Below are 25,645 nucleotides of genomic sequence, written 5' to 3' on the forward strand. Positions count from 1 at the left end.
TTAAGGACTGCATCGAGTCCTGCTGCCTTTGGAAATTGCTTTACACATGGATTACCTCTGGACAGACTCCCATGCATGGAGAAGCATCTCCTATCTGCTCAGTCAGCCCTCTTTCCTCTCCCCACATCCATCCATACCCACAAGGAGCCCAGCAAATCCGGAGCTGAGCCCAGAAAGAAACCTTTGCCAGGAACTCAGAGCCCAGGAAAGCAAAAATCCAGCTCTGACACGTGCCAGCCTCAGCGCGGTGCTGCTCACCTCACTTCTCCAGCAAAACAACATCTGTACCATTGATCCTCCCAGCGCTCCCCGTGGGCAAAGTGCAGCCCCACATCTCCTTGTTAGAATCACCCCCCAGCCCCCTCAGCTCAGCCCCCGTCCCCATCACCTCAGCCCTCAAAGATAGATCTGGGACCCCCCTACAAAGACACAGCCTGGGGGCATGCAAGGTGCCCCCCCCCCCATGATGTGATGCTGCCCACCAGGAGCACGTTGCTGGCTGCTGGGTGAGTTCTGTGCCAGCCCAGGTGTGAAGCACAACCTGGGGCACTAATTGCCATTCATTAATGTAATTAACAAGAGCTGATAAGTAGAGAGGGGGAGGATTCAGGCAGGCTAAGTGAGTGCTGTGTCCTGCTGTGTGTTGGGGCTGCTGTGCTTTGACACCGTGTGGCGCTTTGGAATGGGTAAGGGCAGATTGGGGGGGTGTTGCTGGTGCCCTTGGGATGCAAAAGCTCCCTATTAATTGGCTCAGGGTTCCAGCAGGGCCAATAGAAGCAGCGATTCATGGAGCCCTTGTAATTCCCTCACCTGAAGGAATCCCTTCTGGTGTGCAGTGAGATGATGGCTCTAGCTGTGTGTGTCCAAACATAGCCCTCTCCGATTGGGAGCTAATTGAGATTCAATAACACGCTTAATGGGGGCTGATGAAATACTAGGGGGTGTATTTAAGCTGTATTGAGCAGGAACCCGGTGCAGGGTGAGGTGCTGGGGCACATGGCTCAGGCGCTGGGAGTTGTTAAACCTCTGCTAAGTGTGTTTAATGCTCACTTGACATTTCATTATCACACAGTAACTATTCAAATACATGTCCCCTCTAGAATTAATTAGTCGTTATACAGGATATTAATCAAAGGGGGCCGTGCCAGTGCACTTCTATCCAAAATCGGATCCAGCTGTTGCTGTTACTGTGCTGCATTGGAGGAACCGTGCAGATTTCTGTATTCTTCTGGCTTTAAATTTGATGGATCAAATCCTTTGGCTGGTGCTTTTCCCGGCCCCTCTCCACCCCCTCAATCTAATAATAATTCTGCAGTGTCAGCCCCACGCTCCTCAGCAACCCTACAATAATAGAGGCGCAAGCATCAGCCAGGGCTGGGGCAGTGCTGTGCTGGAGTGTGGGGGTACTGTTAATGACCCTACAATAACAAGGCAGCGTGCTGGGGAGCAGAGCAGGAAGCATTTTGGGGCCCTTTATCTGTGGTGTCCGTGCTGCCAGTGCCTTGCATTGGATGAGAGGGGCTGTGGCTTGTCTCTGTGCTGTGCTATATGGGCACAGTGATGGGGAGGGATCCCTGCACAGGCGCCCATGGGAAGTGGAGGGGGTGTCTTTGGGGTTACTTTTCCTTTGGGGTCATTCTCTCTGTGGTGTGTGGGTGTGATGTCTGTGTGTGATTGAAAGCAGCTGCTTCTTTGGGATTGGGATTAGAGTATTTGCAGCTCTCATTCTTGCTGGAGCCCCACAGGGGTTGGGAAGCTTCCATGAGCACAGCTGAGCTGCTGACAGGAATGGGGCAGGCACTTCTGGGTTGCATAGATGGATGGACAGGACGTGGTTTCCTATGTAAGCCCATGCATCTGCCCCATCCTCCTCCTGCTGCTGGCAGCTCTGTGGAGCTGTGATCCCCTGGCATGTGGCTTCTGACTTCAGGGCCCCCAGTGTGAGCATGGTACAGCCACATCCCGACTGAGCCTTGAGACTGTGGCTGTTTGCCATCTCGGCATGTTTTGACGCGTGGGTCATTTCTTGCTTCAGAAGTGCTTTTTCCCCATGCACAATGCCTTGTCAACCTCCATCCTTAAAAGCAAAACAAACAAACACTGAAACAGAGGCGTCAGCAGCCAGGGATGCTTTGGGAGTGGGGCAGGACCTCTGTCCCAGCCTGAACCCATGCAGTACATGCATGTAGGCAGAGCAACCAGGTCAGCTCAGCTTTTGGGTGCTGCAGCCCCCAGCTGGAACCACGGGGGCTTTGCACTGCACCCTTTGCCTCCCTGCTCCTTGAGCAGCACAAATTCAGTCCCTGTCCTCCTGTGGCCACGCTCATGGAAATTACATGGGAGCGATGTGGGATGGAGGCTCTGCAGAAGCCAAGTGGCAGAGAACAAAGTCTCCGCTCACGTTGCTTAATAACTGCAGGCCAGACTGCGCCTGGTAATTGATTTCCTTTCTCTGGGCTATTTTCATCCGCTTAGGTGTGTGCAAAGCTGGTTGCTGTAATAGCTCCTCCAGCTCCAGCGGCACGGGGCCAGGGCTCTGCTAATTGGGCTTGTGGGGGCGAATCCTCCCCATGCCCATAGGGGGATGTGGTGCTGCAGAGGGGATGTGTCACATTGGGGGGTGCTCTGAGCATGATGGGGGTGTGGAGGGAGGGCCGGGGGGTTCCATGCGTGGGGTTCATGTGGGCATTGGCTTCTGTCTGTCTGTCTGTCTGTGTGGTTGGGAGTTGCTCTACGTGTGTGTGATTTATAGGCGAGGACAACACAAGGAGAGCGTGCCCATTATTTCTGGTGTCCGCATCCGTTCCTGACAGCTCCCTGGAATTGAAATATCTTATTTAAAGCCTGCGGGGATCGTTTTAAATATCAGCCGTGACACTCAAGGACTCGTTCCCAAAGGGCATCCTCCCTTCTGGGTAGGGACGGGCAGTCCCTGGCACACAGCATGCCCTTCATTGGGGCTGTGTGACCCCCCCCAACCCCCAAATCTCCTTTTCATAAGAAGATGGGACCCCTCCAAATTCAGACCCTCCAAATCCTGCCCTGTTCATGCCCATATGGGTGGCAGTGTCGTGCTGCTCTGGGGCTGCCACCATCACCATGCCTGGCAGTGGGGATGCAGTTCATCCCAGCTGTTTCACCCCTGAATGCCCACATCTCCCATTCCACACCCAGATCCCATAGGTGCTATCTCTGTATGCAAACCCAGCCCTGCTCCACAGTGCAGCTCCCCCAAAGCAGCCTGGGGCTGGCCCCAGAGCTCAGAACTCCCATGTGCAACTCCTGCACGTGGGGCAGGGACTGAGCATCCACCCTGGCTTGGGGGCAGCCCCCATCCCAGCTCCCACACCAGGAGATCCCCAGCAGAGGGGACGTGTTCCTCGTGCCTTATGAAAGTTTAATTTACGCTCTGTTATCAAAAGAACAAACAAAGCTCTGCTGCAACAGCCCGCGGCGTTCTTTAATGCAAGATTGGATTTCGGGTGAGGAGGGCTGGTGCTTTCTTATTTATTCCCTCTCCACTTTATCTCCGAGCACTCCTTGTTTGGGAGGCAGTGATGCAGAGCTGTCCCCTGTGGGGCTGCTGCCTGTGAGGCTGGGGGAGATGCAGCCCGTTCTGGGGTGCATGGAGCAGATGGGGGTGTCCATGCCAGGGAGTGGGAATAACCCTTGAAGTTCTGGTGACAGTGGGGTGATGCTGGGCGGAGGCAGATGAGTGGAGATGTGGTTGTTCCCTTTATCTGCTTATCAGCTTGCAGGTCTGGTGGCTGATAAGAGCAGCCACGAGGGCAGTAGGACTGATAAGGTGGCTCAGCTGCAGAGTGGTGCTCAGACTCTGGGTGTGTTTGGGGCTGGGGAGGGGCTTTGGGCAGCTGGGTTGCTCAGAACCCCCAGGACAGCCCCAGTGTCCAGCGTCTGTGCCCTGATGAGGCTGTTGGAGCTGTGTGTGGGAGGGGGCGTCCCAGGCAAAGCATCCCCAGGTTGGTTTTGTGGAGGAGGTGGCACCATCTGCAAGTCCAAAGCTGCATCTCTGCCTTTGGTGGCTCCAAACCACGCAGATAGGAGGGGGATGGACCAGGAAGGAGCATGGCAGTGTGCTTGGCACCATGGCTGTGAGACCCCTGGGGGGAACTGGTTAGGACTAAGGGTGTTCCTACAGCAAGTGTGGCCTTGCCTGCATGCCCAGAGGGGCACATTGCACACACACCTCCAGCAGCTGCTTGTTGGGGAGGGGGTCAGCACTTGGCACAGCAAACACAGTGCTGGCCTGCGACCTGCAGCCTCTCCTGGGGGTTGTGTGCTGAGTGCTCCCCAATCCTGTAGGTACATGATTACCTCACTGGACCGCACACATGCTGGGTTCTACCGCTGCATCGTCCGCAACAGGATGGGAGCCCTGCTACAGCGCCAGACCGAGGTGCAAGTGGCCTGTAAGTGATAGCTATGGGATGGCAGCCCTGAGATGGGAGGGGTGGGACTGGGATGGGCTGCCCCTGGGTGGGGAGGTGGAGGGGATCAGTGTGGGGGTTATTGGGGTGCTGGGGATGGTGGCTCTGTGTCCCCTCTTTGCTGTCCCTTCCCTATGGGATGCCCCCAGTCTTGTCCTCATCAACCCCTTCCTGAGGAGCAATGACAAATCAGGGAGCTAATGGGAAATTAATAAGGCAGCTGTGCTGACAACTAATGATAATGGCAAAGTCATTAAAAAGAGATTCTTTACATGTTTTTAATTACAGCAATTAAGGGAAGTCAATAAAAATCCCCCCCACTTCCCATTCTCAATGCACCCTGCTTCGCTTCTGCTTTTTCTCAGCTGTGCAGGGCAGTGATAGTACTACCATGTGTGTGGAGCCAGGGTTGTGCTTTGCTTCTCCCTGCAGGGATTGGTGAGCAGTGCCAGGGCTGAGCCCTCCTCACTGCATCCTGTGGGTGATGGGGTTAATCAGCTCTGGGACAGCCCTTGGGATGGGAGAGCAGAGCCCAGCATGGCCCTATTGCATCTTTGTGGGGAGTCCATTTCTGTTCCCTGCTGGGGATGGATCCCTCTGTGTCCCCATGCTTCTGTTTCCCAATACTGCTCTCCTGTGCATTCCACAGACATGGGGAGCTTTGAGGACAGTGAGACAGAGCAGAGTGTGTCCCACGGAGAGGCAGCCGTCATCCGGGCACCCCGCATCGCCAGCTTTCCCCAGCCCCAGGTCACCTGGTTCCGTGATGGGCGCAAGATCTCCCCCAGCAGCCGCATGTGAGTACCCACCTGCATGCCCCAGTACCTCCCCAGTGTCCCTTCAGTATCTCCCTAGTACTGTCCCTGTATCTCCTTTGTGTCTTTCCTTTATTCTCTCTGGTATTTTCCCTGTATCTTCCCAATGCTCTCACAGTACCTCTCCAATACAACCCCCTCAGTATACCCCAGTACCTCTCTGGTGTCCCCTCAATATTTCCTCAGTACTCTCTCAGTATCTTCTCTATGTCTTCCCATTACTTTCCCAGTATCTCCCTGGTATCCTCCATGTGTCTTCCCAGTACCCCCCACTTTACCCCAATACCTCTCCAGTATCCCCCCAGTACTATCCCAGTATCTCTCCCTTGTATCTTCCCTGTACTCTGCCAGTACCCCCTATCCCAGTATCCCCCTGTTATACCCCAGTATCCCCCCAGCATCCAGAGATACTCCATTTCCCTCAGCTGCCACCGTCCTTGTTCAACCAGCAGTGAGGATGTTTAACAGATGTCTTGAGATTGTTGCACTAAAACCCAGGGAGGGACTTTGGCGACCGTTTGTCATCGGGGAAATAAATTCAACAACAAAAAAGAAGAAAATAGCCTTGGGGGGGGGGGGAAGAGGGGGGGACTCAGCACATGCCAGGGAAGCAGCTGATGTGTTGGAGCGGGCACGGTGTGTGTGTGTGGGGTGTCCCTATGGGGCCGCACGCTGAGCCCATCGCTGGCAGCACGGCGTGCGGGAATTGAATTTGTAACCCACATTATGCAGGAATTGAACCGGTCTCTTTTCTATTTGCAAAGCAGGATTGAGGAGATAAAACTCCTTTATCTCATATTTAATGGTAAAATATATTCCTCCTCCCCCCCTCCTCTACTTTCCCACTGCCTTCCCCCCCCCCTCCCCAAACCATTTTATGTTTCCAGCAGATTAGATCGTTCCATAAGAATAAATAAATAAATAAGGTGGGCCCTATTAATCTGCACTATCCGCTGTGCATGGAAGGGTGGGTGGGCAGTGTGGGGCTCTGACTGTGGCTTCATTTATAGGGTCAGTAGCTGAGCTATGCTCCCCCACATGATGGGCACGTATTTGGGGTTGGGATGGTCTGATCTCATCCATACCCATGAGGAGGGGGATTGAGGGTCCTGATACATCAGTTGCTTCCCCACTGGGTTCGGGATGGTCTGATCCCATCTCCCCCCAACAGGGTGGGGTGATGGGGGGGGCTCACATCCCTTATGCCATGCTCACCCCACAGAGCCATCACGCTGGAGAACACCCTCGTCATCCTCTCCACGGTGGCCCCAGATGCGGGACATTACTACGTGCAGGCAGTGAATGACAAGAATGGAGACAACAAGACCAGCCAGCCCATCACACTCACCGTGGCCAGTGAGTGCCCTGCTCCCCCGGCACAGCCTGGCTGCCACCCACCTTTAATTTGCAGTAAATCTCTTTGGAGGCTCCGCTTCTGCTGACTTAATGGCTTGGCTGCCTCCAAATTTATTTAGGCACTTCGGGCCGTGCTGCAGATGGCAGTAAGTGCTAATTGTAGCAGCAGCACAGCACCTCTCCCTGTGCCATCCCAGTCACAGTGCTGCCAGGGTGCCCTTAGGTGCTGGGATGGATGTGGGACAGGATGGTGCCATGTAGCCCCTTTGCTGCCCTGCTGTTGCCCCTATGCTGTCCAAAGCCCACTCTTGTTCCGTGTTGCTTTAGATCAGCCTTGATCTATAGGATAACCATGTGCCCCTGTCCCCTGGGTCCTCTCTCTGGTTCCTGTCTGGGTGATGATCCCACCCTAAGGAACATGTCCTGAAGTGGCACTGATCCTCTTGTCCCAGCTCCTGCTGTTCTCTCCATGTCTGTTATACCTTCCCATGCAGGGCTGTGCTTGTCCCTCTTTCCCACCTGCCCCATTAATCAGCCACTCCGTACCTTGGCATCCTGGTGCGTAATAAACAACTTAGAGCCCATGTTTATGGATTCAGCTATATCAGCAGCTTTCACAGCGATCACATTTTTACAGCGTCTACATGAGGGTTTTTTATTGTTGCAATTATTTTGCTTTATATACTCCCTTCTCTTCTTTCTCTGCCAGTTGGTACCGCGTAGGAGCTGCTGTATGGGGTGGAGGCTGTGGGGTGTTATAGGATCCTATGGGAGGAGGGGGTGAATGGGGAGCTGAGAAACTCCCAGATGCCACAGTGAACAGGCCTGTGGTTCCTGTCCCCCCTCCCCATGGCATATGGAGGGGGGGTGCTGATGGCTGTTGCTCTGACCTGCTTCTCCCCAGATGTGGGTGGCCCCGCTGATCCCATCGCACCCACCATCATTGTCCCACCCAGGAACACCAGTGTGGTGGCTGGGACCTCAGAGGTGACCATGGAGTGTGTGGCCAATGCCAGGTGAGAGGCGGCGGGGATGGGATGGGATGGGATGGGATGGGGCTGGGGGACCCTCATCAGCTCTGCAAACCCAGGGGTGAGGTGTGCCATGGGGTAGAAGGAGCTTATGGGGCTCAGAGGGGATTGGCTCATGGCATCCTCCTGCCCCTCCCAGGCCACTGATCAAGCTGCACATCATCTGGAAGAAGGATGGCGTGCCCATCTCCAGCGGCATCAGCGACTACAGCCGCCGGCTCACCATCCTCAACCCCACGCTGGGTGACAGCGGCTACTATGAGTGCGAGGCTGTGCTGCGCAGCAGCAGTGTGCCTGCTGTGGCTGAGGGCGCCTACCTGTCCGTGCTGGGTGAGGCACTGCTGTGCATGCAATGAGTGGGGCCAGGCTCAGCCCCCTGGGATTGATGCAGAGGATCCCAGTGCTAACGCTGCCTGTCTCTGTGTTTCCCTTTGCAGAGCCCCCACAGTTTGTCAAGGAGCCGGAGAGGCACATCACAGCTGAGATGGAGAAGGTGGTGGCCATTCCATGCCAAGCCAAAGGTGAACTGCACTCTGTGCCCGTCCTGATCTTGTACCTACTGTGTCCCTATGCCTGACACCACCCTGTCCTTTCAGGTGTGCCACCTCCTGACATGGCCTGGTATAAGGACGCATCCCTCATCCATCCGGAGCAGCTGTCCCGCTTCCAACTGCTGGCAGATGGCAGCCTGCAGATCAGCGGGCTGCTCCCTGACGACACTGGCATGTTCCAGTGCTTTGCCCGCAATGCAGCCGGAGAGGTGCAGACCACCACGTACCTGGCTGTGACCAGTAGGTGTCAGCCCCCATCCCAGAGCCCGGGATGCCCTATGTGGGATGAGACCCCCCAGACAGGGACAGACTCCTGTGCCAAGACTAAGCACTGGGAAGGGCTTCAGGGGTGTTTGTGTGTCTTTTTTGCTCCATAGGCATCGCTCCCAACATCACGAGGGGTCCCCAGGACAGCACGGTGATCGATGGCATGTCTGTAATCCTCAACTGTGAGACCTCGGGGGCTCCACGCCCAGCCATCACCTGGCAGAAAGGTACAGGGGTTGGGGGCACGGTGCCCTGCCTGCGTGGTCCAGGGGGTCCTTGGCAAGTTCGTTGCACAGGGCTTGACCAAACTTTCGTCCTCCTGGTTTGGTCCCTGAGCATGTGGCCACCAGGCTTGGCTGATGGCAGTGGGTGACGGACCCCCCTGTGTCCCCCAGGGGAGCGGATCCTGGCCAGTGGCTCAGTGCAGCTCCCACGTTTCACCCTGCTGGAGTCGGGCAGCCTCCTTGTCAGCCCTGCACACCTGGCTGATGCCGGCACCTACACCTGCCTGGCCACCAACTCCCGTGGTGTGGATGAAGCCTCTGCTGACCTGGTGGTCTGGGGTAAGGTGCCTGCATTGCAGATCAGACCCTGCTGGGTGTGGTGTGAGGGGTGGGCACTAGAATGTGGCTGTTGTGCATGGAGAGATGCTTAGACTTGCACCCACACAGCCACCTGTGGCACTGTCCCCAGTCCTATTAGCCAGGTGTCTCAGCCCCTGCACCAGCGCCCTGCAGCCCCTCAGTGCTATTCCCTCATCCTTTCCCCCCACAGCACGGACACGCATCACCGACCCACCGCAGGACCAGAGTGTCATCAAGGGCACCAGGGCCTCCATGAGCTGCGGTGTCACCCACGACCCCAGTGTGGATGTCAGGTGGGGGCCGGGGCCCAGGGAGGGAGCTGGATGTGCTCTGTGCTGGCGCTCGGTGGTCCTGCAGTGCCACCTGGTGCCCTGTATGCAGGGATCCCAGCACTGTGTCCCCCCTACTGGGGGGCTGCAGGGTGCCAGAACCACACTGTGTTCCTGCTTGGTTGCAGGTACGTCTGGGAGAAGGATGGTGCACCACTGGGCACAGAGAGCGGCCCCCGACTGCGGCTGGATGAGACAGGCACCCTGCACATCTCCCAGACCTGGTCGGGGGACATCGGCACCTACACCTGCAAGGTGCTCTCAGCTGGTGGCAATGACTCACGCAGTGCCCACCTCCGTGTCCGGTGAGACCCCCATCCCACAGGTGCTGTGTGCCCTCCTGTGCCCCCAGCCCTAACCACCATGTCCCCCGCCCCGTCCAGGCAGCTCCCCCATGCCCCCGAGAGTCCTGTGGCCGTCCTGAGCCCCCTGGAGAAGCGGGCCATCAACCTGACCTGGGCCAAGCCCTTCGATGGCAACAGCCCCCTGCTGCGTTACCTCGTGGAGATCTCTGAGAACAGTAAGGGGCTGTGTCCACCCCCCAGACCCTGGGGTTGTCCCCTTGGTGGTGGCTCTGCTGTCCCCATCTGGTGATGTGGGCTGGAGGCTGGTCTCTGTCATCACACTGGGATGGGAAGGAGATGCTGCATTTGAGGACCACTGGACTGCTCAGCCCGTGGGCAGGGGATGCAGGAACCCTGCAGGTTGTATCCCCCACCTGCTCATTGCTTTCTCCCCACAGATGCACCCTGGACAGTGCTGCTGGCCAGTGTTGACCCTGAGCTGACATGGGTGGTGGTGCGGGGGTTGGTTCCTGCCCGTTCCTACCAATTCCGCCTGTGTGCTGTCAATGATGTGGGCAGGAGCCAGTTCAGCAAGGACACGGAGAGGTGAGCGGTGGTGGTGGGGCATGTGTCTGTGGTTGGGCTGAGCGCTCATCCTCACCTGGTGCCCCTTAGAGTGTCCCTGCCCGAGGAACCTCCCTCTGCACCCCCCCAGAACGTCATCGCCAGCGGCCGCACCAACCAGTCCATCATGATCCAATGGCAGCCACCCCCTGAGAGCCACCAGAATGGTGTCCTCAAGGGCTACATCATCCGGTAGGCATCTGTGATGGAGCGTGGGCACTCCATCCCTGTCAGTGGGCACTCTCCCCACTGTCCCTGAGTGCAGTGCTGATGGCAGCTGGTCCCCAGGTACTGCCTGGCCGGGCTGCCCGTGGGCTACCAGTTCAAGAACATTACCAATGCTGATGTCAACAACCTGCTCCTGGAGGACCTCATCATCTGGACCAACTATGAGATTGAGGTGGCGGCGTACAACAGCGCTGGCCTGGGGGTGTACAGCATGAAGGTGACAGAGTGGACGCTGCAAGGAGGTAGGCAGGGCTGGACGGGGCTTGGTGGTTGCACCAGTGGGGTGGGGGGTTGGTTGGCCTTGCTGTGCCATGGGGGTGATGGGCTTCAGGTGGATGGGTGGGGGATACCAGGGGTGTGCACAGGGACCAGACATGGGCATGGCCCCAAGATGAGGCACTCCTGGTCCCTGTGCTGAGGGAGGAGACTCAGCAGAACCAGAGCTGCTGCGAGCACGCCCTCCATCTTTCCAGTGCCCACTGTGCCCCCGGGCAACGTGCAGACCGAGGCCACCAACTCCACCACCATCCGCTTCACCTGGAACCCTCCCAGCCCCCAGTTCATCAACGGCATCAATCAGGGCTACAAGGTGAGGGATTACATGCAGATCTCCCCAAGAAGTGTGCAGCAGGAAGCACCTTGTCCAACCCACACAATGCAGTGTGATTCCTCCTTGCAGCCTCTCTCAGCCATTTTAATGGATTCCGGCCCAACTGTTAGGACAATATTTACTGAGATTTAACACTTGCGTGGTCTCGGAGTCTCTGTCATTAATTGCAATTTGCAATTAATTCAAATTTACGTTAATTAAATTGAATTGAAACATTAAACTTGTTTCTTAATCCACTCAAAAGAAGTTCAGGAATTTAATTGCCGCTGAATGAGATAACCAGAGCAAGTAGGATATTTAACATTCTTATTAAACGCCACTTAGTATTTTTGATTAGTATTTTTAGGGCCTAATTAGTATTTAATTAAGTTGCTATAGGCTATCTTGCACAATACCAATTAAATGCCCAAACATACCTCCTAAATGAAGGCAAGCGGGTGATTACGCACTGTTATCAATGGGAGTTAATCACCAAGTGTGCGTTCCATATCAGCTTATGAGGGTAAACACGTACCGGTTAGACAGCATCAAGTGCTCCCTGCATCATTAATTGATATTTAATCAACACTGAATAAATAAAGGGGGCTGGGGATGCTTGGAGGATGGCACTGGTGTAGTGGGGACCACGGTGCATCTTCTTCCAGCATGGAAGGATCCTTTCCAACATGAGATATTCTGTGATGCTATGATTCCTGCAGCTTATTGCCTGGGAGCCAGAGCATGAGGAAGAGGCGACGGTGGTGACAGTGAGGCCCAACTTCCAGGACAGTGTCCATGTGGGTTACGTGGTGGGGCTGAAGAAGTTCACTGAGTACTTGACGTCAGTGCTGTGCTTCACTACGCCAGGGGACGGCCCGCGCAGCCCGCCCCAGCTGGTGCGCACCCACGAGGACGGTACGGGGAGGCTCTGTGCGCCCCGGGGTGGCAGTGAGCAGCCTGGTGATGTGGGGCTGGTCCTGCTGGTGCTGGGGAGGATATTGCATGGGGTGCCCATGAGCCCTGGGAAGCCCTGTGCATGGGGAACCTGCTCTGTGTGGGGTCCTGTGGGCTCCCGTGTGGCTGTGTGCTGAGCCTGGTGTGTCTTTGGGCAGTGCCTGGTCCTGTAGGACACCTGAGCTTCAGTGAGATCTTGGACACATCCCTGAAGGTCAGCTGGCAGGAGCCCCTGGAGAAGAATGGCATTCTGACAGGTAGGGATGCTGAGCCCCAACCCTGCAGCATTTGTCTGCATCAACCTCACAGCATCTCCCCCAATCCCTGACCTCGCAGCAACTTGCCCTCCAACCCAGCAGCATCTCCCATGACCCTATTCCTGCAGCATCTCCCTGCACCCTGCTCAGCCCCATGGGGTTGGCATCTGGGAGCTGATGGCATGGGGTGTGCTTCAGGCTACCGGATCTCCTGGGAGGAATACAACCGCACCAACACACGGGTGACCCACTACCTGCCCAACGTTACACTGGAGTACCGCGTCACCGGCCTCACTGCCCTCACCACCTACACCATCGAGGTGGCTGCCATGACCTCCAAGGGCCAGGGCCAGGTTTCTTCCTCCACCATCTCCTCAGGAGTGCCACCAGGTGAGCGTGGTGTTGTGGGAACCCCGTGGGATGCAGCTGGTGTTGGTGGCGAGCAGCTGGTGCCACCCACCCTGCTCTGTCCCCACAGAACTCCCAGGTGCCCCCACCAATTTGGGCATCTCCAACATCGGTCCCCGCTCCGTCACCCTCCAGTTTCGCCCGGGTTATGATGGCAAAACCTCCATCTCCCGCTGGCAGGTGGAGGCACAGGTACGAGATGGCTATGGGGTGGTGAAAGGGGTGCCAGGGGGCGGCTCACCCAACTGCTTTCCTGCAGGTGGGCCATAATGGTGAGGCCGAAGAGTGGGGGCTCATCCACCAGCTGGCTAATGAGCCCGATGCCCGCTCCATGGAAGTGCCCAATCTAAATCCCTACACCTACTACAGGCAAGTGACCAGGGCTGTGCTGTCCTTCCCAGGGGACCGGAGCACTCTGCTCCCTGCTGTGACCATTCTCTCTCCTCTCAGTTTCCGCATGCGGCAGGTGAACATCGTGGGCACCAGCCCCCCCAGCCTACCCTCCCGGAGGATCCAGACCCTTCAGGCCCCCCCAGATGTGGCACCTGCTAATGTCACCTTGCGGACGGCCAGTGAGACCAGCCTGTGGCTGCGCTGGATGGTGAGGAGGGACCCTGAGGGTCTGCACCTGTGGGCACAGTGTCCATTGGGACAGCCCAGAGAGGCTGTGGGACATCAGGAATGATGGTGACTGTTTGTGCCAGCCCCTCCTGGAGCAGGAGTACAATGGGAACCCTGACTCGGTGGGCTACCGGATCCGCTACCTGCGCTCAGATGGGCGAGGGCGGGCAGTGGTGCACGTCATCCATGACCGTGTGGAGCGGGAGTACACCATCGAGGACCTGGAGGAGTGGACTGAGTACCGGGTGCAGGTCCAAGCCTTCAATGCCATCGGCTCGGGGCCCTGGAGCCACTTGGTGCTGGGACGCACGCGGGAGTCAGGTACCAGCAGCTCCCACCAGCCCAATGCTGACCTGCACTTGTTCCTAGTGCTGATCTTTCATTGCCATCCCCCCCAGTGCCTTCCTCTGGCCCCAGCAATGTGTCAGCACAGGCCACGTCCTCCAGCAGCATTCTGGTGCGATGGAGTGACATCCCCGAGGCGGACTGCAACGGCCTCATCCTGGGCTACAAGGTGAGCAGCTACACCAGCCCCAGTGCCTGTGCCCTGCCCAGGTTGTTCTGCATCTGAGAGCTTATGCTGCTCCACCCTGGGGGACCCGGGAAGCTCAGCTGTGTCACATGAGTTTGTTTCAGGTGATGTACAAGGAAAAGGATTCGGAAGCACGTGCCCAGTTCTGGCTGGCTGAGGGCAATGCCTCCCGCAGCGCCCAGCTGACAGGGCTGGGCAAGTTCATGCTGTATGAGATCCGTGTGCTGGCCTTCACCAGGATTGGGGATGGGGTGCCCAGCCGGCCCCCCATCCTCGAGAGGACTCTGGATGATGGTGAGTGTCAGTGCATAGATGGGCAGAAAGATCCCAAGGGGGGTGAAGGGTACCCAGGGTGCCTAAGGTCATGCCATCCCATTCTATCTCTTCCTGTCTCTGCTCCTTGGAGCTTCTCTAACCTGGACACACAAGATGCCATTCCCAGAGGATGGGGATGGGTGCTATCTGCATAGGGCCAGGCAATCCGCAGTTACTCATGAGCTCCATGGTAAACCCCATCTCTCTTATTGCAGTACCTGGGCCTCCCGTGGGGATGCTGTTCCCTGAAGTGAGGACGACCTCTGTGCGGCTCATCTGGCAACCACCCACAGCCCCCAACGGCATCATCCTGGGTAGGTGGGAGCTGTTGTGGCCATGCCATGATGCTCTGCAGATGTACACAGAGAGCCTGTAGGAGCCAGGAACAGTATAGGAGGGGCAGGGGCCAGCTCCATGCCACCCCTGAGCATCTCAGAGCCTGTTGCACTCACAGCAGCAAGCTCAGCTGTAAACAGCAGGGAGAGACCCCTTCACTGCAGGCTCAGAGCAGGGCAGGGATGGAGGGGGAGTCAAAGGGGAGTGCTGAGAGGCTGTCCTCCATAATACCACCCCCATCCCTGCAGCGTACCGGCTCACCCACCGCCTTAACACCACCTCGGCCAGCTCTGCTGTCAGCGAGGTGCTGGGCCCCAGCACACGGCAGTACACAGCCACTGGACTGCAGCCCGAGGCCACCTACCTCTTCCGCATCGCAGCACAGACCCGCAAGGGCTGGGGAGAGGCAGCCGAAGCCCTCGTGGTGACTACAGAGAAGAGAGGTATAGGGGGGGGTCCAGCCTGTGGCTCAGCATCCCAGTGCTGTGCCTACAATGCTCCCAGCCCTTTCCCTCCCCCAGATCGCCCACAGCCCCCCAGTAAGCCACTGGTGCGGCAGGAGGACGTGCGTGCCCGCAGTGTTCTTCTGTCCTGGGAGCCGGGCAGTGACGGGCTCTCCCCTGTTCGCTTCTACACGGTGCAGACCCGTGAGCTGCCCAGTGGTGAGTGGGCGCTGCACCCTGCATCCATCAGCCACAATGCCACAGCCTTCGTTGTGGACAGGTGAGGCACGGAATGATGCCAGGTCGTGGTGGGGTTGCTGAGAGATGGGCTCTGCTTTGGGGCACTTGCCCAGTGCCTCAGTTTCCCTGCCTGATGGGAAGCGCTTGCAGCAGGGCTGTGAAGCACTGTAGGAGGGATGGAGCCCAAGCAGTGCATGCCAGCCTCACTGTCCCCATCCCGCTCTGTTCCCATTCAGGCTCAAGCCCTTCACATCCTACAAGTTCCGTGTGAAAGCAACGAATGACATCGGGGACAGCGAGTACAGCGAGGAGTCAGAGTCACTCACTACCCTGCAGGCAGGTCAGTGCCCGTAAGGGCTGGGGGTGGTGCTGTGCCTCCCTGCATGGCACTCATATGGTGTCCTGCATGTCCCTCAAGCCTTACTGCCTGTTTGTGCCCCACAGCCCCCGAGGAAGCCCCCACCATCCTCTCTGTCACCCCACACACCACCACGTCTGTGCTCATCCGCTGGCAGGTATTGTCCCCATGGAGGTGGCACTGAGGGGTGCCAGTGCTGTGCATCCCTCCATGGCTCTCCAAGGCTGGGCACTGGGTACAAGGCACCCTGCTGAGGCTGGGGACAGCCATCCCAGGGGCACTGGCTCAGAGCAGCCCCTCTTCTTCCCCATTCCACAGCCCCCATCTGAGGATAAGATCAATGGGATCCTGCTGGGTTTCCGTCTCCGTTACCGTGAGCTGCTGTACGACAGCCTGCGTGGCTTCACCCTGCATAGCATTGGCAACCCCAGCGCCACGTGGGCTGAGCTCACCCGTGAGTGTTTGTGGCCCCACTAGGAGGCACAGGGACATGTGGGGCACAGTGGTGGTGGGTGGGGGGCAGCAGGGGAGCGTCCTGTGCAGTGTTCAGTGCTGGGGACCATCCCAGAGCCAAGCTGTGATCTGTGGAGCTGTCACCTTTGTGCTACCAAGTCAGGCTGTCCTTAATACACTGTGCTGTGCTGGCTGAGTCCTGCTGTGCTCAGACCCCTCTGTGCCTGTCACACAAGTGTCCATAAGTGTGCAAGTAACACGGGTGTCTGTGTGATGTTCCTGCTGTGCGTGTGTCTGTGTGCTGCCATCCTCAGGCCCTGGAGGGAATGGGGTCACAACAGGGAACAACAGGGACATGAGGGATGAGGGTAGAGCCCAAGTCTGCTTCCAGCAGCATTTGGTCCCCTTTGGGGTCCCTGATGCCCAGATCCTGCTTGTCCCACTCATGGGATGGGGGCACTGAAGGGCTCCTCAGTGCTGTGACAGCCCTCAGAGGTGATGGGCTCCTTATGGGGTGCCCTGGGTGGGAGGCAGTGCTGGGAGGAGGACTAACACTGCTTGCTTTCACTGCTCCGTGCCACCCAGCTGTCTACACCGTGCACAACCTCAGCGAGGTGTCCCTCACCCAGTACGAACTGGACAGTAAGTCACTGCTCCCCACACTCCTCTGTGCCCCTGTCCCCCCCCCCAAACTGCCACCCCCCTGTGTCTCTCCCCTCTGTCTGCTTACTCAGGGAGGTGAATCCTCATGTTCTGTGCCCAGGGGACAACTCTGCTTGTCTGCTGCTACTGCCCCTTGGGAACACCCTCCTGTTTGGTGGGGAGGGGGGCTCTGTGGGGTCCCTTGGGGTGAGCAGAATGCCACCTTCCCATCTCCTCTCTCCTCACAGACCTGAACAAGCACCGGCGCTATGAGATCCGCATGAGTGTGTACAATGCAGTGGGTGAGGGACCCCCCAGCCCCCCCCATGAGGTCTTTGTGGGTGAAGCAGGTGAGTTTGCCAGAGGGGGCTGAAACATCCTGGTACTCCATTCTGCCCTGTGCCCCCCCTGCGTCCCCTCTTTACAGCTCCAATGAGCCACTGCACATCAAGGGGGGGCTTTCCCCCCACCTTGTCATAGCTGAGCTGTGACAATGCCCCCTCCTTCGGCACAGTGCCCACTGGAGCACCGCAGAACGTGGCTGTGAAGGCAGCCACTGCCACCCAGCTGGATGTCACCTGGGAGCCACCACCCGCTGAGACCCAGAACGGGGACATCCAGGGCTACAAGGTACCGGGCTCCATCACCTGAGAGTTAGCATTGAGCTGGGGCTGTGGGACACTGGGGCTATGGGGAGGATGTGGGGAGAGGCTGGCAGTGTGCTGGGTGAGCTGGGAAGGTGCTGGGGAGATGCTGTGTGAGTGTGGTCGGAGGATGCTGGTTTCCCAGGGAGATGCTGTGTGTGCTGATGGGGAAGGACATGCTGGATGGCTCTGCCCGTCTCTGGGCACCAGAGGGCGACTTCGGTCCTCGGATGCTCCCGGTTCCCGATGCGGGGTGCTGCTGGGGATCTGATAGGGTCACTGATGGGGATGCAGCCGGGCTGCCCTGCCCTACACTCTAGATCCGCATCCATCGTTATCCCTCCTTCCCAGCCCTGCCCTGATTTGGGCACAGCTCAGAGTTGATCTCAGCATGACTGATGTGCAGTGCAGCGATGCTTGTCCCTGAGCCAGATACAAGCAGCGGTCTGTCTGATGCCTGGCATTGCCTGGAGCCATACCAGAAGCATGCTGGAGCAGGGCTGGGTTTTTCCTCTGGCATACCCAGAGCTCTAACCACTCCAGGATGGGGGCTTAGAGCAGGGCTGTGCCAGCTGGCTGAGCACCACAAGGTTTTGGTGGGGAGGGGGAATGAATTGGCATCGCTCACACCAAGCTGGGGTGTCAGTGCCACCTCTCCTCCTGCAGATCCACTTCTGGGAGGCGCAGCGGCAGAACGAGAGTGCACGAGTGAAGACACTCTTCCTGCCCGAGACTGGGGTGAAGCTGAAGAACCTGACGGGGTACACCTCCTACTGGGTCAGCATCGCTGCCTTCAATGCTGCTGGAGATGGACCCCGCAGCACCCCAGTTACGGCCCGGACACAGCAGGCAGGTGGGGCCATGGCACAGCTCCGCAGGGCAGTGCTGATGTGGTGCTGAGGGGTCCCCAGGAGCACTGAGCTGTCCTTGCCCCCCCACATTCCCTTACAGCCCCCAGCGCCCCTGGCTCCATCCGATTCAGTGAGCTGACCACCACATCAGTGAACGTGTCCTGGGAACCACCACCGCTGCCCAATGGCATCCTGGAGGGCTACAGGCTGGTCTATGAGCCCTGCATGCCCGTGGACGGTGAGGGCACAGCGGGGGCATCTGAGGGGACTCGGGGGGGTCCCGGCTCAGCGTCCATCCCTGCAGGTGTCAGTAAGATTGTGACGGTGGATGTGAAGGGAAACAGCCCATTGTGGATGAAGGTGAAGGACCTGGCTGAGGGCATCACCTACCGGTTCCGGATCCGGGCTAAAACCTTCGCCTATGGACCAGATGTTGAAGCAAACATCACCACGGGGCCAGGAGAAGGTAGTGGGGGGTCTTTGGGGGGTGCTGGGGTGACAGAGGAGATATGGCTGGGGACAATTCCCTGGTGCTCACTCCCATGTGGGTCCCATGTGATTGTCCCCTCGTGCCACCAGCTCTGCTCTGGGTCCCCAGGTTCCCCTGGCCCTCCTGGAGAGCCCTTCATCTCCCGCTATGGCTCAGCCATCACCATCCATTGGACGAGTGGAGACCCTGGCCAAGGACCCATCACAAGATACGTCATTGAGGCTCGGCCTTCAGGTACTGCAGCTCCACCAGTGGTGTTCTGGGCTTAGGGAAACCGAGGCAGGGAGCACCAGCTCTTTCTGGACATGCAGTGGGCTGGGTTAGGAGCTGGTGTTGGCCATGTGCTTGCCCTGAGAATGGCAATAAGGGATAGATGGGAAGGGGTGAGTGAGTCACCAAGCAGCTCAGATTTCACAGTCATAGAAGTCATGGTGTCCCCTCAGACAGGGAAATCGGACCAAGGGGCACTGAGGCCATCCTGAACTGGGAGGGCATGGACAAGAGTCCCCATCCTACAGCAGGGAGCTGCAGGCACAGCTGCTCTTTCGCCTCTATCCTGACACTAATGACTTCTCTGTGCTGCAGATCACAGCGCAGATGATCTGACCAATTGCTAATGGGGGGCCAGTGCTGTGTGCTCCCCAGGGAGCTGCCTTGCCCTTGGCCGTGAGGAGGGTGGTGATAAATGAGCTTTGTGGGGTGCTACGGTGTGTTAATGATGCTGCAGAGAGCGAGCTTGGATCCAGATGGCAGAGGACATGCTCCCAGTGTGGGTGTATGGGGGGGGAATGGGAGAGGAGCTGCAGAGGGGAGCACATTCCCTGCCTGGGTTGTAAGGGGAAATCAATTCCCCCTTCCATTCCCTTCTCTCGTCCAGATGAGGGACTCTGGGACATTCTCATCAAAGACATTCCCAAAGAAGTGACCTCCTACACCTTCAGCATGGACATCCTCAAGCAGGGGGTCAGCTACGACTTCCGTGTCATCGCTGTCAATGACTATGGCTATGGGACCCCCAGCACACCGTCCCCCTCTGTCTCAGGTAGCCGCAGGGGTACCCCCAAGGAATGCTGTCTCCTGTTGCTTATCCTTATTTCACAACCCTCCCGGGGTCCCCTTATCTATATCAGTTTGCCCACCCCTGCCAGTCCCTTTCTGATCCCCTCCCATGCTGTGCCCCAGCCCAGAAAGCCAACCCCTTCTATGAGGAGTGGTGGTTCCTGGTCGTTATTGCCTTGGTGGGTCTCATCTTCATCCTCCTGCTCGTCTTCGTGCTCATCATTCGTGGGCAGAGCAAGAAGTATGCCAAGAAGTCAGACTCAGGTGAGCACTGAGGTTCTGCTGTCTTGGAGTGGTGACAGTTGTGGGGACCTGCTGGGGACATCAGAAAGGATGACGTACCTGTGTGATGGGGAGGCTGCATGCTGGGCAATGGGGAATTGTTTGGGGGGGCTGCAGAGCCCTGCCCCATATCAGAGTCTCCAGGGCAGCCCTACTTGCTTCTGGGGGCTCTGAATGGGGTGGTGAGCACATAGAGCAGCACCCAGTCTGCTTCAGGGTGACTGCTCTGGGGCTCTTCTGATGTCCCAGGAAGATGCTGTGTGCTTCATGGGGAGTGCTGGGAGCTGAGGATTAAATAAACGGCTTGTCTTGCTGTCAGCTGTGGAGTCAGGGCAGCTCAGGGGCTTGGCGGAGGTCACTGGGATTAGTCAAACACAGCCCTGTTTTCTTAGCTGTATCAAGGGCTCAAATTGTGGGGAAAATCCAGACCTCCTCGTTAAGCAAACAGCCGCTGAGCTGGAGGGAGCTGCAGGCAGTACAGCAGGGCAGAGTGTGAGCCAAAGCTTGGCGCTGCTGGGGGCACAGGGCATCTCATGGGTGTCCCTGAACTGCACTGTCCCCAGTGTGGGCATGGGTTGGGGCAGGGGATGGGGCTGGACAACCCCATGCTGCTTCCCCATTTGGAGAGCTCAGGGAGCCTGCAGGATGCTGAGTTTCTGTCCTGCAGGGAATGGCTCCAAGGCAAACGCCCTGACCCACGGTGAGATGGTGAGCCTGGATGAGAGCAGTTTCCCTGCCCTGGAGCTCAACAACCGGCGCCTTTCCGTCAAGAACTCCTTCTGCAGAAAGAATGGAATCTACACCCGGTAGGAGCCCACACCGTGGGGCAGGAGGGAGCTGGTCAGACATTGTGCCCGTGGGCAGAGTCCTGGGGGGGGCTCTTGGTGTGTTTGGGGGCATCTCGCTGTGTCCCTGAGCTGAGCACCTGCCTGTCCCCAAGGTCCCCACCGCGCCCCAGCCCTGGCAGCCTGCACTATTCAGATGAGGATGTGACCAAGTACAACGACCTGATCCCAGCCGAGAGCAGCAGCCTGACAGAGAAACCCTCCGAGGTCTCTGACTCCCAGGTACTCACTGCACTAATGGGGTTGGGATGTGGGGGCTCAGGGGCTGGGAGAAAGATGAGCATGGCTGGGAGCCCTCCTTGTACAAATCCCAGGGTGCGTTTTGGGGACAGCACTGCCTGTCCCATGCCCTTAAGCAGTGCTTCCCCACGGCCTCACGGCACAGATCCAGTGGGAAGCTGGCACAGCCCCTGACCTATGTGCAGGGGATGTGGCACTGCAGGGGATAGTGCGGGGTTGGGGACTGTCCTGCTGCCCGGTCACTGATGGCAACGGCCACAGCTCTGCCAACCCTGCAGAATGGCACTGTTGTGTCCTCGTGGAGCAGCGGGCAGCTGTGGCCGGGCAGTAGCACAGCCCCCAGGGAGCACTGAGCATCACCCCCCCCGGGGCCGGATGCTGCAAAGCAGCAATAAAGGGGAGACTGAAGCTTTAGGGGGGGGGGCCTAGTGGCACAGCCCTGTCCCCAGGCAGGGTCAGCCCCTTTTTTTCCCCCTGCACCGATTCCTTTGGCGGATCCCAGCCCCATTCCCTTCTGCGGGGATCGAGTGTCTTTGAGGAGCTGTGAAGAGCAGCGAGAGCCGAAAGCTGGCGCGGTGCTGCTTCCCCGCCGCCCCTCAAAGGGCCCTTTGTGCGCTCCGAGGAGAAGCTGAATCCAATTACCGAGAGCAGGAGGCAGGCGGCCGCCCGCCAGCACCCCCGTCCCCATACCCCGGGGACAGCGGGGGCCCCAGGGCCACGCAGCCCTTTTGTGCGAGGTTTTATTTCACTTGAGCAGAAAGCAGAACCGCCCCTGCGGCGCTGCAGCCATTCCCATCCCCTCCATCTTTTGGGAAAGCTCATCTTTGATGTTCGTTTGTGGGTCCCTTCCAGCTTGGGGATACACTTATTCTATGGTGATGGGCGGCTCTGCCCTACATTCACCCTTTGCTCTGTCCTTTAGGGCAGCGACAGCGAGTACGAGGTGGACCAGGGCCACCAGAAAGCCCACTCCTTTGTCAACCACTACATCAGTGACCCCACCTACTACAACTCATGGCGACGGCAGCAGAAGGGCATCTCACGGGCACAAGCCTACAGCTACACTGAGAGCGACTCCGGGGAGCCTGACCACACACCCCTCTCCAACAGCACCTCCACACAGCAGGGCAGCCTCTTCCGACCCAAAGCCAGCAGGACTCCCACCCCACAGACCCCCGGCAACCCCCCCAGTCAGCCTGGCACCCTGTACCGCCCTCCCAGCAGCCTGGCTCCCGGCTCCAGAGCCCCCATTGCTGGCTTTTCTTCTTTTGTTTGATATTTCAAGGGGAGCCGGAAGAAAACTACACACGAAACAAAGAGAGCCAAAAGAATAATAATAATACAAAAATATGAAGAAAAAAAAAAGAAAAAAAGAAAAAAAATTTAAAAAAAAAGTCCAAGAAATCAAGGAAATAAACAGCGAGGAGGAAAAGAGGAGGAAGATGTTGAGGGGCTGCTGAGGTTCAGGCTTTTTCCTTTTCTCAGCAGGACTTGGAGCAGGAAGCCAAGGGACGGTGCTGGGGCTGGGGGGCAGAACCTCGCTTCTCTTTTCAGTCGAAGCTTTCTGTGTTGTGGACTCCTTGGCTGGGGTGCAGGGCTGCAGAGGGGCCCTGGCTGTGCCACAGCCCAACCCGTGGGTCCCACAAGGAATGGGTAGTGATACAGAGGAGACTGCATGGGGAGAGGGGCTCTGTTTGTGTAACCCTCAGAGGGGTGAAGCCCCCCCAGCCTGGAACCTCTGAGAAACGGGGCCAGCAGCCACATGAACAATGAATTGCACTCTGTGTTTGCCCCTGGCCCAGCACAGCCCCCCAGCAGAGCCCCCAGGGGTGCAAGTGGTGCTGATGTTCCCTATGATTTGCAACCTGGAGAGGACTCGGTGGGGTGATGCAGTGACTGTGGCCGCTCCTCTGCCTCTCTGGTAGCGTGGAGGTGTTTTTATTTTAATTCTGTTTTGTGCAGAGGCCTGGGAGCCCAAGGGGCACACGGTGGTGGTGATGCCCAGGGTGCTCTGGGGCTGGAGAGGGGGGTGGTTTTGGTGCTCTCTGCATAGCAAACCTCCCCACCCCCCCTCCTTCCATTGCCTGTTGGTGAGCCAGGCACCAGCTGGTGGGGCTGCACCAAGAGAGATGCCAATAAACAGCCTGAGGATGACCCCGTCTCACCTGTCTGTCACCACACTGCATTGGAGAAGGAGCTGGTGGGATGTTTATCCATCCTGCTGCACTGAAAGTCAATTCTATGACACAGCTCAGCACACAGCTCCCTGGTTGGTGCTGCATTGTCCTTGGAACCTATGGGGCTGGTGGTCTCGGTGCTAGTGGTGTTAGTGGCACATCTTGCCCACGCTGCCTCAGTTTCCCTGTGACACAGACAAGACGCAGCCAGCTACTCTGGGCTGACCTTGATGTGTTCCCCATTGTGCACTTGGCTGGGTTCTGCAGTCTGCCAAGGGCGAGCACTGTGCTTATCAGGGCTGGGCCAGCCAAGGGGGGCAGAGGGGAGAAACTGAAACACCAAACCTCTGCTGTACAGAACCTATATTTCTGGGCACAAGCTGATGCCTGTGTGGCTGGTGGGGGTGATTAGGGAGGTTTCTGGCCATGGCCAGCATGCACAAGGGCTCTGGGGCTGGGGGATTTGCAATGGCACCCAGGCTGCTTGCCTGGTGCTTCCCACACCCCACTGCAGCACTTGGGCTCAGGGGAAACCAGACGGTGCTCTCAGAAGCATCTCCTGCATGGCCTCATGCACCATCAGCAGAGCTGGCAGGCACTGAGGTGTTGGCTGGGCTTGCTGGGGAGGAGGGGACTGGCTGCTGGGAACCCAGGCACATTTTTCTTGGCTTTTAAAAGTGCTTTACAATCCTTTTTTTCACTCTGCTTTCAAAAGCTGCTGAGAAGAACTAAAAGGAGCCAGCAATGGGTTCAGAGAGGGTCAGAGCCATCCAGCCACCCGCTCCTGAGCCTCTGAGCATCCCCAACCCTGCTGCCATCTCCTCAGGGCCGGATCCTGCCCCGGGGGGTCTGCAGTAGGACAGGAGTGGGGGCAGCTCTGATAGTGTTTCAGGTTCAGTGGGTGCCTGCTCTGCCCAGCCACAGCCCCACCAGCCCGCAGGTGCTGTCCCCAGCAGTGCTGTCTTGCTGGCAGCCAGCTGAGCTTAATTCCTTCTGACTGTGCTGTCTTACCCAGCACTGAGCTCCCATGACAGCATCAGGTGAGGCACGCAGCATTGGCAATGCAAGGCCTTCATGTGACGTGAGTTAGCCTGGTAGCACTGATTTACCTGATAACGAGCCATGGGGGCTGCACATGGGCTGAGCCCCAGGATGGAACCTCCTCTTTTACAGCCACTCCAACCCAAAGAAGCACAGGCACAGTGCTTCGTGTCCTGCCTCAGTTTCCCCAATGCAAAGCAGGGAAAATGAGATTTCCCAACCAAACCGGCTATGAAAATGGCAGTGATGTGAACAGAGGGAGCAGCACAGCCTGTGGGGAACCTGCAGGAACCAGCAGCAGTGCAGGACACCCACACCAGTGCTGTTGGTTTGGTGTTAGTGCTCAGCCCCCAACTCTGGCATGCCAACCCCCACAGTGCTGCACGTTGCCCAGCCCTGCAGTGAGCAATGGGTTTATGGTTCTGGTTCATCCCACACCCACAGTGGGCAGCATTGGGATGAACCATTGAAGTGCCCAGGGCTGCCTGGTATCAGATACATCCCTTTGGGTTGGTGCTGCTAAACCCATGCAGCTGCATTTTGGGGAATGGAGCTGCCCTGCACTTTGGGTTCTCCTCTTGTTGGTGACACCAGAAACCTTTGTGCCTCGGCACCATTGTGCCCCAGCAATGAGCTCCTGAGCACGTAGGGCCGCAGCATCTGGAGCCGTATCTCCCACTCGCCACCCCTTTATCCCCTATTCTTGCTGCATGCACAGAGGCGCCAGACGCTTCGGAATATGCAAGAAACGCCGCATTAGGCAGATTCGGGATAATCTTGTCTCTCCCGCCCCTTTTCTCCCACAAAGGTCTCGCCTTAATCTCCAGCCTTAACCCCCATCGCGTGGGGCTGCCGAGGGGATGGGGCTATAGGGCTATAGGACTATAGGGCTGCGGGGCTGGATGGGGACAGGATGGGGACAGCAGAGGGCGAGTGGGGGTGACACGATTGCGAGTGGAGCGGGGCCAACGGTGCTCCCCCGGGGCTGAGCCCATTGACTCCTGGCTGCTCAGTTCGGCTTTAATTCCCTTAATTAATTACAGCCTCCAGCCTCGGTTCCCGTGCTGGGGGTGCGGGCTGCCCCCGCCCACTGCTGGGCCTGGATGAAGGGAGAACGGATCTCCCGGCTGCCCCACGGGGGGGGGGGGGGGGGAGAGTCACAAGCGTGGATCCCTGCGCTCCATATAGGGGACCTCTCTCCAAGGTTGGGAGATCCCAATGGGGACCCCCAAAAATGCCGCACCCAGGACAAGGGTTATCCCCCCCCAGCCCCACTCGGGTTTGAATGGAGGGAGTGGGGCAGCCCCGTGACGTTGTACGGCCTTATTGGCCCGGGCGGGGCGATGACATC

At 57.9% G+C, this 25,645-nt stretch overlaps 1 protein-coding gene across 5 annotated transcripts in view; it reads left to right on the plus strand.

Annotated features, from left to right (window-relative positions):
- The window catches only part of SDK2 (sidekick cell adhesion molecule 2), a 40,950-nt gene extending 17,720 nt beyond the window's left edge, over positions 1-23,230 (plus strand). The window contains exons 3-45 of one of the 5 annotated variants that reach the window (XM_085522967.1): positions 4,324-4,430; positions 5,098-5,245; positions 6,486-6,619; positions 7,524-7,635; positions 7,790-7,980; positions 8,088-8,171; positions 8,247-8,441; positions 8,579-8,695; positions 8,864-9,031; positions 9,243-9,345; positions 9,510-9,686; positions 9,765-9,901; positions 10,124-10,271; positions 10,341-10,481; positions 10,578-10,759; positions 10,991-11,106; positions 11,826-12,021; positions 12,219-12,317; positions 12,516-12,707; positions 12,796-12,917; positions 12,985-13,094; positions 13,176-13,326; positions 13,430-13,667; positions 13,745-13,860; positions 13,983-14,172; positions 14,409-14,507; positions 14,778-14,972; positions 15,051-15,252; positions 15,449-15,552; positions 15,657-15,727; positions 15,889-16,024; positions 16,609-16,665; positions 16,914-17,015; positions 17,180-17,295; positions 17,976-18,162; positions 18,261-18,398; positions 18,450-18,626; positions 18,759-18,884; positions 19,528-19,692; positions 19,833-19,973; positions 20,659-20,797; positions 20,932-21,058; positions 21,999-23,230. In XM_085522967.1, coding sequence (XP_085379093.1) covers positions 4,324-4,430; positions 5,098-5,245; positions 6,486-6,619; positions 7,524-7,635; positions 7,790-7,980; positions 8,088-8,171; positions 8,247-8,441; positions 8,579-8,695; positions 8,864-9,031; positions 9,243-9,345; positions 9,510-9,686; positions 9,765-9,901; positions 10,124-10,271; positions 10,341-10,481; positions 10,578-10,759; positions 10,991-11,106; positions 11,826-12,021; positions 12,219-12,317; positions 12,516-12,707; positions 12,796-12,917; positions 12,985-13,094; positions 13,176-13,326; positions 13,430-13,667; positions 13,745-13,860; positions 13,983-14,172; positions 14,409-14,507; positions 14,778-14,972; positions 15,051-15,252; positions 15,449-15,552; positions 15,657-15,727; positions 15,889-16,024; positions 16,609-16,665; positions 16,914-17,015; positions 17,180-17,295; positions 17,976-18,162; positions 18,261-18,398; positions 18,450-18,626; positions 18,759-18,884; positions 19,528-19,692; positions 19,833-19,973; positions 20,659-20,797; positions 20,932-21,058; positions 21,999-22,352 — 6,310 coding nt within the window. In that variant the 3' untranslated portion in view covers positions 22,353-23,230. Of the gene's footprint in view, positions 1-4,323; positions 4,431-5,097; positions 5,246-6,485; positions 6,620-7,523; positions 7,636-7,789; positions 7,981-8,087; positions 8,172-8,246; positions 8,442-8,578; positions 8,696-8,863; positions 9,032-9,242; positions 9,346-9,509; positions 9,687-9,764; positions 9,902-10,123; positions 10,272-10,340; positions 10,482-10,577; positions 10,760-10,990; positions 11,107-11,825; positions 12,022-12,218; positions 12,318-12,515; positions 12,708-12,795; positions 12,918-12,984; positions 13,095-13,175; positions 13,327-13,429; positions 13,668-13,744; positions 13,861-13,982; positions 14,173-14,408; positions 14,508-14,777; positions 14,973-15,050; positions 15,253-15,448; positions 15,553-15,656; positions 15,728-15,888; positions 16,025-16,608; positions 16,666-16,913; positions 17,016-17,179; positions 17,296-17,975; positions 18,163-18,260; positions 18,627-18,758; positions 18,885-19,527; positions 19,693-19,832; positions 19,974-20,658; positions 20,798-20,931; positions 21,059-21,998 lie in introns of all 5 variants that reach the window. The other 4 variants (XM_015880098.2, XM_015880096.2, XM_085522968.1 and 1 more) reach the window with 4 other exon arrangements.
- The last annotated feature ends 2,415 nt before the right edge of the window (positions 23,231-25,645 follow it).

Source organism: Coturnix japonica, chromosome 23 (genome assembly GCF_054131305.1).
Source record: "Coturnix japonica strain WE chromosome 23, WE-NBRP24, whole genome shotgun sequence".
Lineage (NCBI taxonomy): Eukaryota > Metazoa > Chordata > Aves > Galliformes > Phasianidae > Coturnix > Coturnix japonica.